The 18066-nt window shown below is 52.5% G+C and overlaps 1 protein-coding gene across 1 annotated transcript; it reads left to right on the forward strand.

Annotated features, from left to right (window-relative positions):
- Positions 1–8537: 8537 nt before the first annotated feature.
- Positions 8538–12947, forward strand: LOC124682450 (pectinesterase-like). Its single transcript, XM_047217130.1, has 2 exons — positions 8538–9459; positions 12141–12947. Exons 1-2 carry the CDS (start codon positions 8538–8540, stop codon positions 12854–12856), a joined length of 1638 nt encoding a protein of 545 aa, XP_047073086.1. The 3' UTR covers positions 12857–12947.
- Positions 12948–18066: the final 5119 nt, after the last annotated feature.

Below are 18066 nucleotides of genomic sequence, written 5' to 3' on the forward strand. Positions count from 1 at the left end.
GGGCGGCGGCGGAGGCGGCGGCTACCAAGGTGGCCATTGCCCAGGCGACGGCCCTGTGGGACAGCTCCCTGGCCGAGGCCCTCGAACGCCGCAGGCGGCAGGACGAGATGTCCAGTCGCCGGCGTGCGCGGCGCGCGGAGTGCGCGAAGCGCTCCCGCTTCGACGCCGCCGCCGGCCCTTCCGGCGGCCAGTAGTAGGGCGCGCGACTGCGAGTAACCGAGGCCGGTGTAGGCCGCGCGATGGCGAGTAGGTACGGCCGTTGTAGTTTTAGGTTAACTCGACTAACCATCTCTGTAAAGATGGTCCTTTTGGCCAATCAATAGTAATGAAAAAATCTTTTGCTTACCTAGTCACTGCCGACCGGGCCCGGATGTACCCAACGCGGACAGATTCCGCGACCGCCGAGCGTCCGCGGAGACGCAAACCTGGCGCATATTTAGGCCAGGTTTGCGTCTCCGCGGACGGCCCGGTCACTTTGCGTCGCCCCGCTGGAGCAGGCCCCAGACGCATTTCCGGTCACGGCGGACGAAAACGGTCACTGAGCGTCCGTTTGCGTCGCGCCGCTGGAGATGCCCTAAGGCGCAGCGGTAGAAGATGGAGAGGTCCGAGCCGCACTGCAGGTCGGCCGTCGGCGGCGCCACCGCCTGGTGGTGCTTGGGTAGACAAGTGCTACCCGTAGACCAGCAAAACTTGACTCATTACATGGTGATGTTGAGAGGACTTTTGGTGCTCTAGCAAGATTTTATGATTGTTTGGTACCGTGCTCTTACTTAGCTAGAGTCTTAGACATGCGAGGTGATGCACTGTTTGTGTGATAATGCATAACGTGGTCATCAAGAGTGGGTGAGAAGACTCGGCGGATGATGACCAACTATTTGATCATCACAAACATATTGCCGAACTTGATCATGAGATGTCGGCTAAGTTTGCAGTTTTCCTCGACATGCATCAAGAAATTCGAGACGGATGGATTCATACTCAACTTTAGAATGATGTCATTTAGCATTTGTGGGAGAGGAGAAGAGACCCCGCATAATTCTTAAACAAATTGAATTGCAATTTATTTAAAATCTTGTATAAATAATTTAATTTGTATGTTTGAATTATTGTGTGGAACTTTTTTTGTTCTAATATTGTTTGAATTGTTGTTCAAAACTATTTTTCGGCACCTATTTGGACTGTAATAGTCAAGAGTAACTAATTGCGGTGTCAAAAGAATATCTCCTTGCATCTGAATTGCATGATTTTGTTACAAGGGCAATCTCAGTTCTACTCCCTCCATTCCTATTCCTATTTGATCGACGTAGAGTCGTGGCAACGCGAGCATGTATACACGCGGTGTCCAGCTGTGTCGATTAAATCGGAACACAGATAGAAGCGCTACAGTGAGCGAGTTCGGGAAGCTAAGGGCATCTCCAACGGGGCGACCCATCCCGCGCCCGCGCGTCCGGATGGGTCCAGCCGGACAAAAACCCGGCCCAACGCGGGGACGCACCGCAAAAGCGGACGGCCGCGGCGTCCGGAACGACGCATACCCGGCCCAAATCTGGGCCGGGTTTGCGTGGCCGCGGATGGCACGCGGCGTCCTCGCGTGTCCGCCCGTCCGCGTGGCTGGCCCACCCGCCGGTGCCCCGGTCCTATTAAATGTGGATCGGGGAAGTGGACTGTCCCTATCCGAGTCCCCACTTTCCACTCCGGCCGCACGCGCGAGCTCGAAGCTTCCGCGCCGCCATGGCCCCGAAGCGCGAGTTCGAGCCGTCCGCCAACGACCACGAGGCCGGCAGCAGCCGGCCAGTCGCGCCGGCGCCGTTCGCCATGGGGCCGCCGGCGCCTCCCAGACGCGAGCGGATCTACGTCACCGTAGCGGTGGCGCAGATGTTCTGGGACGCCGGCGTCCCAATGCCGTGGGGGGACGTGCACCTCCCCCACGGCTGGCACCCGAGCCCGGATCGGGTTCCGGTGCCGCCCATCCCGCGCCGAGCCGCGCCCGCTACGCCGAGATCCGGAGGCGCCGCGCCCGGCCGCCGGCGGACCTCCGGCAGGACCCCGCGTACGGCGACGCAAGTCCCAACCGGGACTTGTGGTTCGAGGTGGAGCACGATGCGCGGCGGCGCACGTGCTTCACATCCGCGACGGCGCGGCCTCGCGCGCGCGCCGAGCACAGCCGCTAGGCGGGCCGGCCGCCGCCCGGCGGCCTCTACATCAACGAGCCCGCGCCCCAGCCCTAGCCCCGGCCCGCGGCCGCAGCCGCAGCCCCGGAGGAGGAGAACGACCCGAGCCGCAGGCGGCGCTCGCGGCGTCCCGCGAGCAGCGAGGACCTCGACGAGCTGGCCAAATGGCCGCTCCTCGCCGAGACGCCGCGCACCTCCGCGCCGGGAGAGGCGGCCGGGAAGGCCCGAGAGGACGCCCGGGCGGACGCGTGGGCCTTCCTCCAGCTCGGCGCGCCGTCGAGGAGGAGGCCGCTACGCGTCGGCGGCGCTCCGGGAGGAGGAGCGCCGGGCCGCGCGCCCGGCGGAGGAGGAGCGCCCGGCCACGCAGCGGAGGAGCAGCCCGACAGGAGTCCGCGCGGAGGGCACGGCCGCGCAGGCCGGCGAGCCCGCCGAACGCGCACTCCGCCCGGAAAGGGCGCAGCTGGGACCCCCGGCCGGAGTCCCCGGTGCCCTCCGGCGTGTCGAGCCGGAACAGCCGCGTCGCCGCCGGGCGGCGTCGTCGTCATCGACGCCGACGATGACGAGTACTACTGGGGGTAGTACTGCCGGCAGCCACCGCGAGCCCGCAAACCCTGGCTAGGGTTTGCTTTTTTTTTAGTTTAAAGCCATATATGGCTTTCTTTTGTGTAAAATTTGCCCAAAATAGGGCTAAGTTTAATGACCAACTAGTTTAAATTTATGTTTTGTTCTTTTCCTTTTTTATTTTCATTTCTGTTTTATTTTATTACCAATGCGCTGCGTCCGCGCGTTGGGCGCAGCGTGCGGCCGAACGGACACGCGGACGCGGGCCGCTGTCCGGGTGTCCGTTCGGCCACGCAAACGGCCCAAAACGGACGGCCCAGCGCGTCCGTTTGGGTCGCGCGGTTGGAGATGCCCTAAGGCCGTGCAGATCACAGATGATATGGCCAGCTATCAGACGCTAATCAATTCGATCAAGCAACATGGAGTACTCGTGGTAAGCTTTACATAACTGCAGGTGCTGACCATTCAGACGACTAGACGAGTACAGGAGTACTGGTAGACAGGAACCAGCAGCGTACATTTCATCAGGCTACATCAAAGTGGCCGATCAGCTGGGCCCAAGCCGAAGACGACATGCTACTAGTAATCCATAGGAGCGCAGATGGACGGCCGGCCCAGAAGCAAAAGGTAGGGATTCGCAGCCGTTTAGTCCAGTGCCTGCCTCCCGAATTATTGTGGTGTCGGTGATCTCACAAATACTCCGTACTCTCTCTCCAACTAGCGTGCGTGACGGGAGGCAAAACAAGGAAAACGACCTGCTCCGCCATCGACCACTACAGCATACTGGAAATGTACATAACAGCACGCTACGCGTACGAGTTTATGTATCCTTTCTGTGGTCTGCCTCTCTCTTTGAGGTTCTAAAAAACGAGCTTGTGGCTCGCAGCACTGTTTATTTGAGATGGCATGATGCACGGACCTGCCCTGCCCCACAGACCAAGTGCTATGCGTGTAGACCAGTAGAGCATGACATGGACACATGCATGCTGACTTGCTGAGCCAGCCTATGGATATCGTTTACGAATGGTATGTTCATTGAACTCGTCGCTGCGGGCGTCGCAACTCGCAACCACCCGATAGAAGCAGTGTTAGCATCTCCAGTCGCGTCCCCCAAACCGTTCCCCAAAGGGATTTGGGGTGCGCCGGACAAAAAAAGCGTTCCAGCCGCGTCCCCCAAAGCCCTTTTTTGTCCGGCGCGCCCCCATTCGGTGTCCGGCGCCCCGAGCCCGTCCCCGTCCCACGTGGGACGCACCGGGGACGCCGGACACAACGAAAAGCGAGGCGAGGAGTGGCGGGGCCGACCCGTCGGCCGCACAATTAATTTAAACCTAACCGTCGCCTACCTCGCGACGGAAGTTATTGGCGCGCAGCCGACGGTGCAGCTTCCCGCAGAGGGCGCAGCCGACGCGTCCCGTCGCGCCTAGCTCGCGTGCCGGCGTTAATGAGCGCCACCGCTCCTCCGCCTCCCTCCGGCCTATAAAAGGGGCGCCTCTCATCGTCCCTCTCACACACAAACCCTAGCGCCTCTCTCCCAAACCCTAGCCGCCACCATCTCTCAACAAGACTCGACGCTATGTCTGGTAGAGGCGGACCTCGCGGCCGCGGCCGTGGTCGTGGTCGTGGTCGTGGCCGCGGCATAGCCGAACGCCGCCGTCGCCTTCCACGCCGCCGCCTTCATCATCGTCGGAGATGGACGTGGAGCCGGACGTCCTGCTCGAGTTCGTCCACGTCCTCAAGGGCGACCCGCGCGGCATCCGCAGGCTGCCGGACTCCTTCGCCGAGTACGTCGGCGGCGTACGCCCACGCACGATGCATCCGCGGGAGCATTCGTGTGGCTACCGCCGGTGGATCGTCAAGGCGATCTACGACGCGCGCGGCAAGATGTACCTCAACATCGGCCGGGAGAAGTTCGCGCGCCACCACAGCCTCCAAGCCGGCTTCATCCTCGTGTTCTCCTACTTCGGCAACAGGGACATGAAAGTCAAGGTCTTCGACGAGAGGCGCCGCCTCCGGGACTACCACGTCGACAGGGACTCCCACGACGACAGCACCGACGAGGAGGACGACCGAATGAGTGTTGTTTCTTCGCAGCGAATACGTGCACGGAGGTTTCGCCTGTTCGCCTCATCGGTAGAACCAACAAGGGCACCATCCTCCCGCTGGATTTTCCGAGCTTAGGTGATCGGGTGTGCCCTCGAGTGTTCTTTCTTAGCAGCGAACACACGAAACCTTCGATGCACGGCCTAGTTAGGTTTAGTTTCTTTGCAATATTTTATATTTGTGTCCACCATGGTTCAAACTATGTATTAGTTTGTGGAAAACCATGTTCCAAACTGTGTTTTCGTGTAAACCACGTTCCAAATTATGTATTAGTTTGTGGAAATTGAAATAAAAATGCCAGAAAAATTATTTTAAATGTTTGGGGGCGGCGTTTGGGGGACGCGGCTGGGGAGCGACGTCCCCCAAACGCGGCACGAACGAAACACGTCCCCCAAACGCTCGATCCGGCGCGGTTTGGGGGACGGTTTGGGGGACGCGACTGGAGATGCTCTAATAATGCCTCCCTCAAAAAAAAAAGCAGTGTTAATAATGCCTACTGCACGTTCTGCGCGCTCTATCGGGTAAGGTGGCACGAGTCAGGATTTGAATATGCCTTCCATACAGATTTGTTATTAAGGTGTTATACATTTCAAGAATAATAAGTTAACTACTGATTTGATCAATAAAATGTAAAATATGCATACTTTAAAAATTATATTATTGGAAAAATTATTCTTAATATAAGTCTGATGGCATAATTTTTGGGGTTTTGCTAGTTCAGTCCGTGCTCTTTAAGGTCCTACACCGTTAGATTTGTTTCGTGATTGGTGGCAGTTATCACTTGAAACATGAGTTGCGACTGAGATTTAATGAAAATACCCCACACACATATATCTCATGTTTTCCTTAACTAAATTAATAATTAATCTTTTCCTCAAGATATGTAATACTCTAAGGTGTGGACGTAGTAATGTATTTGGATGCATCTTCTGAGTTCTGACAGAAGCCTGCTTTAAGATGCACGCAATTGTAGGATGCAGTATATATAGAGCGGCACAGAGCAACATTTACAATGTCTCTCTTAGAGCATCTCCAGTCGCGTCCCCCAAACGATGTCCGGGCAAAGCGCTGGATTAGTCGTTTGGGGGACGTCCGGACAAAATTTTCGTTTGGAGAAGGTCCTTTTCTAGCCGCGTCCCCCAAATGTGACCTCCAAACAAAAAATAAGTGTAAAAATCGTGTCCGGCGTCCCTGATAGAGCCTTTATACAAGGGATGGGCTAGGGACGCCAGACAATATTTGAGACACGTCCGAACCGAAGCGGCCTTTGGAGCGCGCGACCGGACGTTTTTGTTAACGTCCCCAAATCTCTGTGGGACGCTGGTGACGCGACTGGAGATGCTCTTACACACTGCGTCTGCGTGTACCGTACCTACCACTGGGCGCGTCTCTGACACACCAAAAATGTCGGCCGCGATTTCTTACCGTGGTCTCTGGATCGAGTTTCCGTGCAACTATTTCACATGGCACAATGCAGAGCAGAAATGTAGGACTGACAGTGAGATGCACCGGCCGGAACAACGTACACTCGACACTCCAATGATGACATCTTGACCATGCTACGTACGTAGCCACATCTCGATCCTCAAGGTGCTCATGGACATGGAGTGCATGGTTCATGGTACGGTTTGACCTTGACCCTGCACTTGTGCTCCTCCTACATCTACAATTTAATTAGGATTCGGATGATCGGAATGATTGATGGCCGTGACTTTTTTTTTTGACAATCTGCCCGTGTGTTTAAGTGTACTCGTTCCATCATACTGTAAGGTTTCGAAGGATTAGTTCAAAATCAATGTTTTTAAAGTTTAACCAAATTTATATAAATATAAATATTTACACTACTGAATCAACATTAATAGATTCACCATAAATTTTATTTTCTTAATATGTCCATTTAATATCGTAAATGTAAATATTTTTTCTTTAATATTTGGTCAAAGTTAGTAATGTTTGACTTTTGACCAATCCTTAAACGCCTTATATTTTGGGACGGTGGGAGTACTATATAACTAGTTGTTTAGATTACGGTATATCTCTAGCCCTCGTATAAGAGTTGGACCCGATCTATGCCCATGATATGTAAACCACCGTGCCCCTTTAGGGTTACACTTCCAAATTGTTTGATATGGTATGAAAGTGTCTTGTATTCCCTCCATCCCACGAAACATGTTGAATATTTGGCAAAATTTGGATGTATATTCAACATGTTTCATGGAACAGAGGGACTACTTTGAAAAACGAATCTAGAATTGCTAGAGCCCGCTCGGTTCGTCCTTCCCCTCGACGTCAACCGGTGGCGGCTTATCGCCAACATCTCTAAGAAGCTCACCAGGGAGAATTTCCTACTTTCGCAAGCCCAAGTGCTACCGGACATCCGTGGCGCCCCTGGCCTCCTGGATGGATCTATGCCGACACCTGAGATGGAGTAGAAGACCTAAGACAAGAATGGGAAAGAGGTGACGATCCCCAACCCCCGAATATGCATGATGAATTTCTCTTTATCAAACTGTACTTGGTTACCTTGTTCGAAACATGTCAAGGAAGATCTCACGTGGATGGTTGGACATACTAGTTCATTGGATGTTTGGACAACGCTGATGGAGATGTTTTCAATATACAATCCAAGGCCGTGTGGTGGAATTTCGCATGCAATTGAATCAAACTAGGAAGGAGAATAAAATTGTTGCGGTATACTTCAATCAAATCAAAATCAATGTGCAAATGGATTCATAATTACTTTTGTTATTATTTATTAACAAAACAATCCGTGCAATCTTATAAAAAGGTTACATAAGATAAGACAAATAATTTTTCGAGCAGTGGGTAAACAATATTGCCCTCACATTTTGCAAGGGCTGGTGCTAGTTCTATAAAAATCTATGAATGCGAGATAAGGAAAAATTCGACAAAAGGTGCAATCGCATTATAAGAAAAGAATGTAGTTACAAAATAAAAATAAGCAATTGCACAAGAAAAAAGTTACACCCGCAAATAGCAATTGCATAAAAATAGAATACTATGCCGAATAAATAAAAGCAGAAGTTATAGGTAACCAAAAAAAAACCATTGTAAATACAGATACAACTAGAACAGAAATAAGTAATCAAAACCATTTCGAACTACGAATAGGGACATGTCCACTTTATTAATTGTACAAAAGCACACCCTATTCCACACAATCAGGTGAGTGATTGCTCTTTATCTAATTTCCCAAAAGCAACAAACCAGCGCGAGAGGCGTCCGTTTTGATTTCAGCTCATAAGCAGGTAATATGGTGAAATACAAAGGCCTGTAAAATTGAGTTCCGAAGAGGTAAAGCTATATGGCAAATCCTATTGTGCTGGAAAATCAAGATTACATAACGGCACACTGCAGAGCAATCGCAGACCAAAGTACACAAGCTTCCGAAGCCTATTGTGCTGTACCTTTCTCATCCCCTTGTTTACCTCACCAGTACCACTGTACGTACTACCACCTACCAACCCATCATGTGTTCATCCAGTACAGACATGGAAGGCACATTGTACACTGAAACCTCATTATCCAAGCTCCAAGCCCATCACCACCTTTCCCACTGACCACTCAATTAGTGCGAAAAGATCGCGGGACAGTACACCCATATATACACATGCATCGCTCCTCGCTAAGCAAACATCCATCAGCCTACACTCGGCCCCTCATCAGCTAGCCACAGTGCACGCCATGGCACCGACGTCTCCGAGCTCCGCAGCCCGGCTCCTCCTCGTCCTCTCCCTCAGCGTCCTCCTCACCAGCGCGCACCAGCTGGCCCCGTCGCCCGTGCCACGCTCCAAGCAGGCGACGGCCGGCATTTCCCCCGAGCTGGTGTCGACGCTGCGGGAGACGCTGGACGCGGTTCGGGACGTGGTGTCCATCATCTCGGCCTTCCCCGTCGTCGGCGGCATCCTGGGCGGCGGCGACCTGCGGCTGTCCTCCGCCGTGGCCGACTGCCTCGACCTCCTGGACCTCTCCGCCGACGAGCTGTCGTGGTCGATGTCCGCCGCCTCGCCGGCCGCGAGCGCCGCGGGAGCTGGGGACGCCGTCGGCACGGGGGATGCGCACGCGGACCTGCGGGCGTGGCTGAGCGGCGCGCTGGGCAACCAGGGCACCTGCAAGGAGGGGCTGGACGACACCGGGTCGCCCCTCGGCTCGCTCGTGTCGGTCGGGCTCCAGGCCGTCACGTCGCTGCTGGGGGACGGGCTCGGCCAGGTCGTCACCGGGCAGGCCGCCACCGTGTCGTCGTCCCGCAGCGCGCGCGGCCGCGGGCTGTCCCAGCTGGGACAGGGGGCGCCGCGGTGGCTGGGCCGCAGGGAGCGGCGGCTGCTGCAGATGGCGGTGGGCCCCGGCGTGATGGCGGTGGACGCCGTGGTGGCCAAGGACGGGAGCGGCAACTTCACGACGGTGGGCGCGGCCCTGGACGCGGCGCCGTCGGAGAGCGCGGGGCGGCACGTGATCTACGTGAAGCGAGGCGTGTACGCGGAGACGGTGGAGGTGAAGAAGAAGAAATGGAACGTGATGCTGGTCGGCGACGGGATGGGCGCCACGGTCATCACCGGCCGGCTCAACTACGTCGACGGGTACTCGACGTTCCGCACCGCCACCGTCGGTGAGTGCATGCACCAGTCCATCCTACTCTCGTTGCCGGTCCTTGAATTCGAGAATCAAACAAGTTCACGTACACGGCTAGCTTAAGAGTGCACGTTATAATTAGCTAGTTAGCTTAAACCATTTTGACCGGCAATTCAGCAACCACGTCTATAGATCGACTAATCGAGCATGGACCCGAGTAGTACATTGTAGCTGCACGTAGGAAGAGCACAAGTGCAGGGTCAAAGTGTACGTACCATGGACCACGCACTCCATGGCCATGGCATGTCAGCTTCTATGATGCTATGCTTTGCTAAAGCCTGCAGGATCGAGATGTGCGTACGTAGCATGGCCGGCCAAGATGTCATCATTGGAGTGTCGAGTGTACGTTGTTCCGGCCGGTGCATCTCACTGTCAGCCCTAGTACAATTCTGCTCTGCGTTGTGCCATGTGAAATAGTTGCACAGAAACTCGATGTAGAGACCACGGTAAGTAACCTTAGCTTCTGGTGCGTTCAATACTCTATTCCTCCAGGAATTCCAATCCTCTAATCTTATTAGCCCTGTATGCACATTCAAGTCCTGACACCTGCTACCTGATCGAGCACGCGGAACGTGCAGCAGCCATTAACACTGGTTCCGATCGGGTGGTTGCGACGCCGGCCCGCAGCGACGAGTTCAATGAACATACCATCCGTAGACGATATCCATAGGCTGGCTGGTCGGCTCAGCAAGTCAACATGCATGGCTCCCTGCCAAGCTCTCTGCTGGTCTACGCGTAGCACTATGCCTGTGGGACAGGACAGGGCGCGTCGGTGCATCTCATCTCAAATAAGCAGTGGTGTGAGCCACAAAGAGAGACGACACAGCAGGCTCGTATGTGTACCGTGCTTGCACTTAGCTAGGGCTAGCAGCTCCGCACCGTACACTTCCTTCCTATATATGGGCCACAGAGAACAAACACCTTGATCTGAGCCAGTGATTCCAGTACTACCTAGGCGGAAAAGTGGCTCGGTCGGGCAGTCGGTGGGATGAGCACGTCGTTTTCCTTCCTTCTTTTGCTTCGTCCCGTCACGCACACAGTAGCAGTACAGAGAGAGTGAGATCACCGACGCCCCAATGATTCGGCGGGTGCTGGCCTAAAAGCCTGGGCACCTACAGAATCTGTATCTTTTGCTGCTGGGCCTGGCGTCCGTCACGTCATCGTCCAGCCGGCGGGCCACTTCCACGGAGGCCTGGAGCATCAGTCGAATTGCTTCGTCACTGTTAGAATTGCTTCTTCCTCCCTAACAGTGACGCTAACAGGGAAGACTGATAGCGGGGTGGCGCTACCCTGCCTCCTTTAAGCATGCGTTTTCTGTCGATGGTGGCGAGGGAGGAAGAAGATGACCAGAAGGAAGAAGGCAACCACGCATCCACCTCGCTGGAGACATGGCTGGCCGCAGAGTCCCCGGCGAAGACGAGGCCAAAACCTCACCCGAGACGAGGACGACATGGCTAGCAGTGGGATCAACAACTACAACTGGGCATGGGCAGCCCAGCCTGGCCCAAAAATCCCGAGACGGGCCGGGTCGGGCTTGCAAAAGATATAATGTAAGCTCGAATGTCGAGCCAGGCCAGGCTTGCAAAAAATACAATGTAAGCCTAGTTTGGGTCGGGCTTTTGATAGTTCGGGCCGGGTTTGGGCCTAATTTGTAAGCCTGGAGGACGGGCCGGGTTGGGCTCAGGCCTGGGAATTTTAGGTCGGGCTTTTTCAGGCCTAGCCCGAGGAATGCCCAAGTGTATCAACAACGGAGGTGAGGCCTAGAACATAGGGTAGAGGGTGCGGGCTCTTAGGTTTCCTAGGTTTGAAGTTTGCCAGGGATGGGGCTTACGATTTCAGGTGTGAAGGGTCGCCAGCGACGGAAAGAGTTTAGAGGGAGGTCTGGGCCGGCAAGGGTCCGTGGAGATGGTCGATCGAGGGCGTGGGGCGCACCACAATGGGGTTTCTCCGGGCATAAAATGTAGGGTCTGACTCATACCGGACTCATGTAATCGTGTCTGCTCGTTAGAACGGGCAGCACCTCCCTCTCCCATCTACTAAAATTGAAAAGTAGGGTATCATAAAACCGGATTGCTAATCCTGGTTAGCCAAAAACTAAGTTAGAGCCCAATCAACTCAATGACCGTCAGATTTGCATCGTGATTCATGCATACAAGAATTACACATGAATGTGTAATTGCACATGCACATATCTTTTGCCCTAGTTGCACGTGAATTACACATGAAACCATGTTAACCGTCCATCATAAAATCCTGACCGTACAAAGGGGATCAAAATTTGGAGAGGGGGACAACAAAGTAAAAGCCTCATTTATCAAGGTTGCCACCAGTATACAACAAAGTCTTGTAATCGTTGCTTGACCGAATTGATTGACGTCATTGTTTGATCCGCGAAGCTGCATCTGACTGCCTGAACAGCTGGTCATAGTATCTGTGATGTGTGGCTTCCAGATCTACTCAGTGTACAGCTTCGTCTACTCAGTACTCACAGATGAACAGCTCCAAATCATGCACCTCACAGCATCCACCTATCCTTTTGACCCCCAAAGTTACTGTTACTGAACACTCCAATCAAGTGCTACTGCTACTAAATTACCTGATTCTTCTTGTATTACCTTGTGTGCCTAACAATGTTGCGCGTGTACCTATGCATTACAGCCGTGAACGGCAAGGGGTTCATCGCGCGGGACATGACGTTCGAGAACACGGCGGGGCCGGCGAAGCACCAGGCGGTGGCGCTGCGGTGCGACTCGGACCTCTCCGTCTTCTACCGCTGCGCCTTCGAGGGGCACCAGGACACGCTCTACGCGCACTCGCTCCGCCAGTTCTACCGCGACTGCCTCGTCACCGGCACCGTCGACTTCGTCTTCGGCAACGCCGCCGCCGTGTTCCAGAACTGCACCCTCCTCGCCCGCGCGCCGCTCCCGGACCAGAAGAACTCCGTCACGGCGCAGGGCCGCGTCAACGGCTCCATGAACACCGGCTTCGCCTTCCAGTTCTGCAACGTCTCCGCGCACGACGACCTCCTCCGCGCGCTGCAGAGCAACCAGACCGGCAAGCCCACCCAGACCTACCTCGGCCGGCCCTGGAAGGCCTTCTCCCAGGTGGTGTTCATGCAGTCCTACATCGGCGCCGTGGTGAGGCCCGAGGGGTGGCTCGCGTGGGAGGGGCAGTTCGCGCTCGACACGCTCTACTACGGGGAGTACATGAACACCGGGCCCGGCGCCGCCGTCGCCGGGAGGGTGAAGTGGCCGGGGTACCACGTGATGACCAGCCCGGCGGAGGCCAGCAACTTCACCGTCGCCGAGTTCATCGAGGGGAACATGTGGCTGCCGCCCACCGGCGTCAGGTTCACGTCCGGTCTCGCGTCTTGATTCATCATCTGAGTCCGAATGTTACAGAGCTATACTATACTCCAGTTGTTACACACTTTGGAATGGAAGAAAGGATTTGTTAGAATGGAATTATATGGCTGATACTTAGTTGTTTAATCGGTTGGGGTTCTTGATTACCGAGACATGTGAATGAAGTAAGTGGCGGGGGGTTCTGTTTGTTGATCTACAACGTCGATGCCGTCCATGAACGATCCGCAGCGAATGCGGCACCCTCGACCTGGTGACTGAAAACAATACGATCATAGCGACTGAGTGCTTGTGCCATATAAGACAACTGCTGTGTTATTAGTACAAAACAAAAAGGGAATCTGATCCTTGGGTGAAACTAATGTCTGGTCTTACCTCAGTCAAAATTATTGTGAAATTTAATCCCTGAATTCAGCACCATTCAGAACGACACGAAAATTGTGTAGGTCGGCGTCGATGCCAAGTCGCATGGAGCAAAAGCAAGGTCGGCGTCAATGACCTTGGCACCAAACTCCCATGTCAAGTTTTTCTTGGCGCCAGCCTACACAACTTTAGCGCCATTTCCAATGGCGCCAAGCTCAAGGGCCAGATTTTGAAATAGTTTCATTGTAGGGCTGGCAAAGCGATTAATTTCGCATATAGGGATTAGATCTGTCAAAAGAAAAATTGGCCATTCCTTCCTCGTTCCCATCCCTCTCTCGCATCTAGAGAAATCGGGGAGAAGTCTGGTTCGGTTGCGAAAATAATCCACACCAAATACATGGCCATATATTCGTACTGGTCATACTCCCACGGTCCGCAATAACTTCACGTTCTTAATTTAGTCAAAATCAAATTTGATAAAATTTGACCAACTATTAACGAAGAAATTATAAGAATCATCTTAAAGTAAAATGTCATATTACATGTATTTGGTATTATGAATACTAATATTTTTTCTATATTTTTGTTAAACTTTACAAGCTATAACTTCGACTAAACCTAGAACCATGCAGTAAGTAAATAAAAACGAAGTATTGTTTATCGATGTCTCAGTTGAGAAGTTTTTAAGTCTAAGTCACCCCAAAAAGCGTAAATACAGTTTAAAAAATTACAACTGGAATGAGTTGTATTTTTCTATTTTTTTGGGTGATTAAGACTTATGACATAGAAAATCCGGAGTGTATTATACCAACCGCACTTTCCATCCAATATACGGAGTATTAGTTTAGAAAAGACGTTGCTTTCGAATCGGTGCTTTCCACTTATTTCATCCTAGGTTCTACAATTACTCATGATTGATATGTAATTTTCCTTTTTTGTTTTCACTCTGAGATATCTTGGCTATGCAGAGGCTGTTGCCTACCAAAACCCACCGGCGAGCAGCGACGGGCAACACGGAGAGCCGGGAGGCTCCCAGGACTGCTGGTGGATCCTGGTCCCTCGGGCAACGGCCCGCAATGCTCCGGCACACGTCCTGGCGGTTGCGAGGGCGTGCCACCTGACCTATACCTGGTCAGGAAGGTGATGGATTGCTTCGACTAGTTTCCTGCATGGCAAACACGTAAACATTAAATACGAGCCCCGATCGGCTCTTAGGTTGCCTTGTGGATCGGCTCAAAGAGCCGATTACCCCATGGTTCACGTTAGATTTATAATGACATGGGGATCATGCTTTATCAATATCAAGTTAAACTAATCTATGATAGTCTAGGGTTTTCACCGCATAACCGGAACATCATACGCGTAATTGAGCCTAGCAGATACGTAAGATGATGGAAAACTAGCCCTAAAGAGGCCTAAAAACCAACATGAAGTTGATCCCCGGAACAATCCCTCTAGGACTTAATAAACCACACCTTACGCACTACCGGATCGTTCAACCCGTTTGTAAGGCCTAACCATGCGGATATCAAACCAATCCTTGAAGAACAAGGAACAACTATAACGGATCAGATCTACTAAATAAAGAACAAGCAAGATGCTTCCCTTACATCTAAGATAGGTGTCAGGGCAGCTAGATATCGAGGGGTAGCGTAGCTAAGCAAGTATATCATGAAAGCATCGATGTCAGCCCCAAAACATCTACGATAAGGGTGTTGCTCTCCATCAAAAAGGCTTCAGCACGAGCAACACCAACAACGAATAACTCGATATCGCCTAGATCGCAAGATGCGATCTAGGCAGCATGTTGCTTACCCGGGAGAAACCCTCGAAACAAGGGGTGGCGATGCGCCTAGATTGATTTGTTGTGAACGTGATCGTCCTCCTTTCTCAATAACCCTAGGTACATATTTATAGTCCGTGGACTTTCTATCTTGGGAATAAACCCAGCTGTATACGACTAAAGTCTATCTCTTAATTCTAAACATAACACGTAATCTACCATAAAATACAGATACACGGGCAATCTAGCCCAAACTCACGCACAAGGCCGATTCAGAGACACTTCATATGCATGTCCTCTAAGCCCATCTTCGATCACGGCCCATCTCCGGACTTGGTTAAAAACTGGTGATAACACATGCCCCCTGGTTTTGGTAATGATAATTTCAAAACCACTCTGTTTTTTCTTCGTAGGGTCACGTCGTGGCAGAGCAGAACCTTCGCAGTATCCTTTCATCATGATGCCTTTCCTTCTCAACTTCCCTGCATGATTTGACAGTTTTGGCACCACGTCCTCGGAAATTGCCGCAGCATTAAATCTCCACTATATCCTCTTTATTTAACCGCATCGAGCAGTTCGCTTGTTCATCCCCTTGCTCCGTACTAGCCATCGAAAAAGCCCTCCTCTGCTCCATGGACTCTTCCTCCTCCTCCTCGGATCTTTCTTCTCGTTCCTCTTCCTCTCGCGAGCCGACGCCGGAGTGGGGCTCATTGGCGGCACACGACATTCTCGCCCCAACGACGTGGGTCAAGGAGGATCACGATTCCTCCGTCTGGTCCGAGGATGACAAGTCCTTGACCGACGGAGAAGACGACCTCCGGTTCCTTGTTGATGGGGAGCTGGAGGCGGGGAGCGAAGACGACCGGTTCTCGTGGGACGACTTCACCTCCTCCGACGAAGGGGAGGAAGAGGAGGATGACACCTCCTCCGACGAGCCGCCGGCGAAGCGCTTCCGTGCCGGGTCGGATGACAACGATGACGACGACGAGGAAGAAGAAGCCCCTACCGAGGGCTACGGCAGCAGCGACGAGGAGCCCGCCGGCAGCAGCGCCGACGGTGGCCATGACGGCGACGACGAGGGCAGCGACGGCCCTTAGATAGGGACTACTAGTATAGGACTAGTATTAGGAATCGGCTTTCCTTTTGTTCTTCCTTTCCTGAGCAATCGGCTCTTCTCTGTAAAAGCCCTCTTTATTAATGAAGAAAATGCTTCTATGTCTATTTTGCTTTCATATTAATTTTACCGATTGTCAAAACAAGTCAACACGCCAAGAGCCGATGGCAGTGCATCGGCCTTTACCATAAAACGCGAGTAAGGCCAAATCCGCTGCCTATTCAAACGGTAACCTGCAACCCTTATCTGAAAGAGTAAACTCAGATCCCCAAATCACCGCTCGAACAGATCCAACTCACGGCCACGCGAAACTCAGATCTCAATCGCGCAGATTCAACCCCGCAGCGAATCCAATGGCGGAATCATCCAACGCCAACGCTACGGTCTCTGGTCTGAAGGTAACCCTCAACCGCTCCTCGCTGTCCGAAGATAGTGCTAGATTTAACAGCAAACATCTGAATTAATGTCTCATTCCATCATTAATTTCTAGGTATCAGACATTCTGCTGCCGCATCCTTCTCTTCCAAACTCTCTTTGTCTTGGCCCTCGTTCTACCGAGAGTCCTGCCCATTTGATTTCATGCGAGGCCAATAGAATTCCCTTCGTGAACCAGAATTTAGATCTAACTTCTTGGGCCGACTGCTGACGAGCCTGGCCTAATCCTCCTGAAGATTGGGTTTTGTAAGGGTATATTGCCCCTATGTGTGGTTTTGGTAATCAATGACAACCCCTATGGACTAATGTTTTCATTGAGTTTATATGAAGGAATATTCCATAGGTACTACTTGTATTCCATGTGTTGGATTCAAGTATGGATGCCATGAAGATAAAGATACACCTTGTTTATTGGCATCAAGATCATCGATTTAAAGACATATATGTAATATGATCAAGAAGAAGAAACGAAGATGGAGTTCTTATGTGGAACTCAATATTAGCCATGCTCTATCTTATGTGAGTATGAGAAGATACAAGGTTGAGTTGGGCAAGTTCAAGATGAGCATCTTGAGTGGATCACATGCTTGAAGCTTGTCGTCCATTTGGTGATAATGGACATGTGAAGATATGCATCAATGAAGCTTTCCCCTCATAGTGTATGGGGGAGCATTTGTGAGTCTTCACAAAGCAACAATGATCAAGTGAGGCATTCCGGCTTGTGTAGAGCTTGAAGAGTTATTATCAAGATCAAGCGGGATGCGCAAGGCAAAGGTATGGCCTTGCTAGGTTTTCCTTTTACCGGTCTCAAGGTGGTTGTTGGGAGACCGGATTGTAGGATAAATAGCCGCACTATCAAGAGGGGCTTTCGGTTGAGTAACTTGATCACATCGTCTTAGGGAGCTCAATCCTTTGCATACTTTGCATATTCTTATTGTCTCTTGGTGTTTCTATGTGTAAGGTTCTTGAGCTTGTTGCTAGCTTTACAACAAGCCCAAGTTCATCGAAAACGGAGTTCGCATGCATCTTCTATTGCGTTTTCGAGGTTGGGTGATTTTACCGGTTATTCATGATATAAGGTTCTACCTTTTATATTTATGATAAATTTCCCTTCTACAGATTCTTGAGTTTGCACTTTCTATAGGATAGCATTTGTTGTTATCTTCCAAACGAAATTGGTTTCATTCGAATCGGAGTTCGGGAGCACTAGTTATTAAAGGAAAAGGAAAAAAGGAAGAAAAAGAAAGGGCAGCCGGCTGGGCGACCGGTCAGCCGGGCCGCACGCCGGCCCACCCGATCCGCACCGGGCGCCAATCGGATCGGGCGCCAACCGGGCCAGGCGCCGGCCCACATCTCCCTAGCCCGGCTCCCTCCCCGGCCCGACCGGGCCGCCTCACCGTCGGATGGGCCCACGCGGCCTGGCGCCCCCGCGCGGCCTGGGCGATTCGCTGCCCTGTGCGGCGCGTCGCCCTGCCCGGTTGCTGGGCCGGCCCGACCGGATCCCCTGCTGGGCTCCTCAGCGCCTGG

This window comes from Lolium rigidum, chromosome 1, assembly GCF_022539505.1.
Source record: "Lolium rigidum isolate FL_2022 chromosome 1, APGP_CSIRO_Lrig_0.1, whole genome shotgun sequence".
Taxonomy (NCBI): Eukaryota; Viridiplantae; Streptophyta; class Magnoliopsida; order Poales; family Poaceae; genus Lolium; species Lolium rigidum.

Excerpts from the sequence above, each read along its gene's own strand:
- LOC124682450 (XM_047217130.1), top strand. The coding sequence starts at position 8,538 with ATGGCACCGACGTCTCCGAGCTCCGCAGCCCGGCTCCTCCTCGTCCTC. Across the intron at positions 9,460-12,140 it reads GTTCCGCACCGCCACCGTCG|CCGTGAACGGCAAGGGGTTC; the intron begins GTGAGTGCATGC and ends TATGCATTACAG.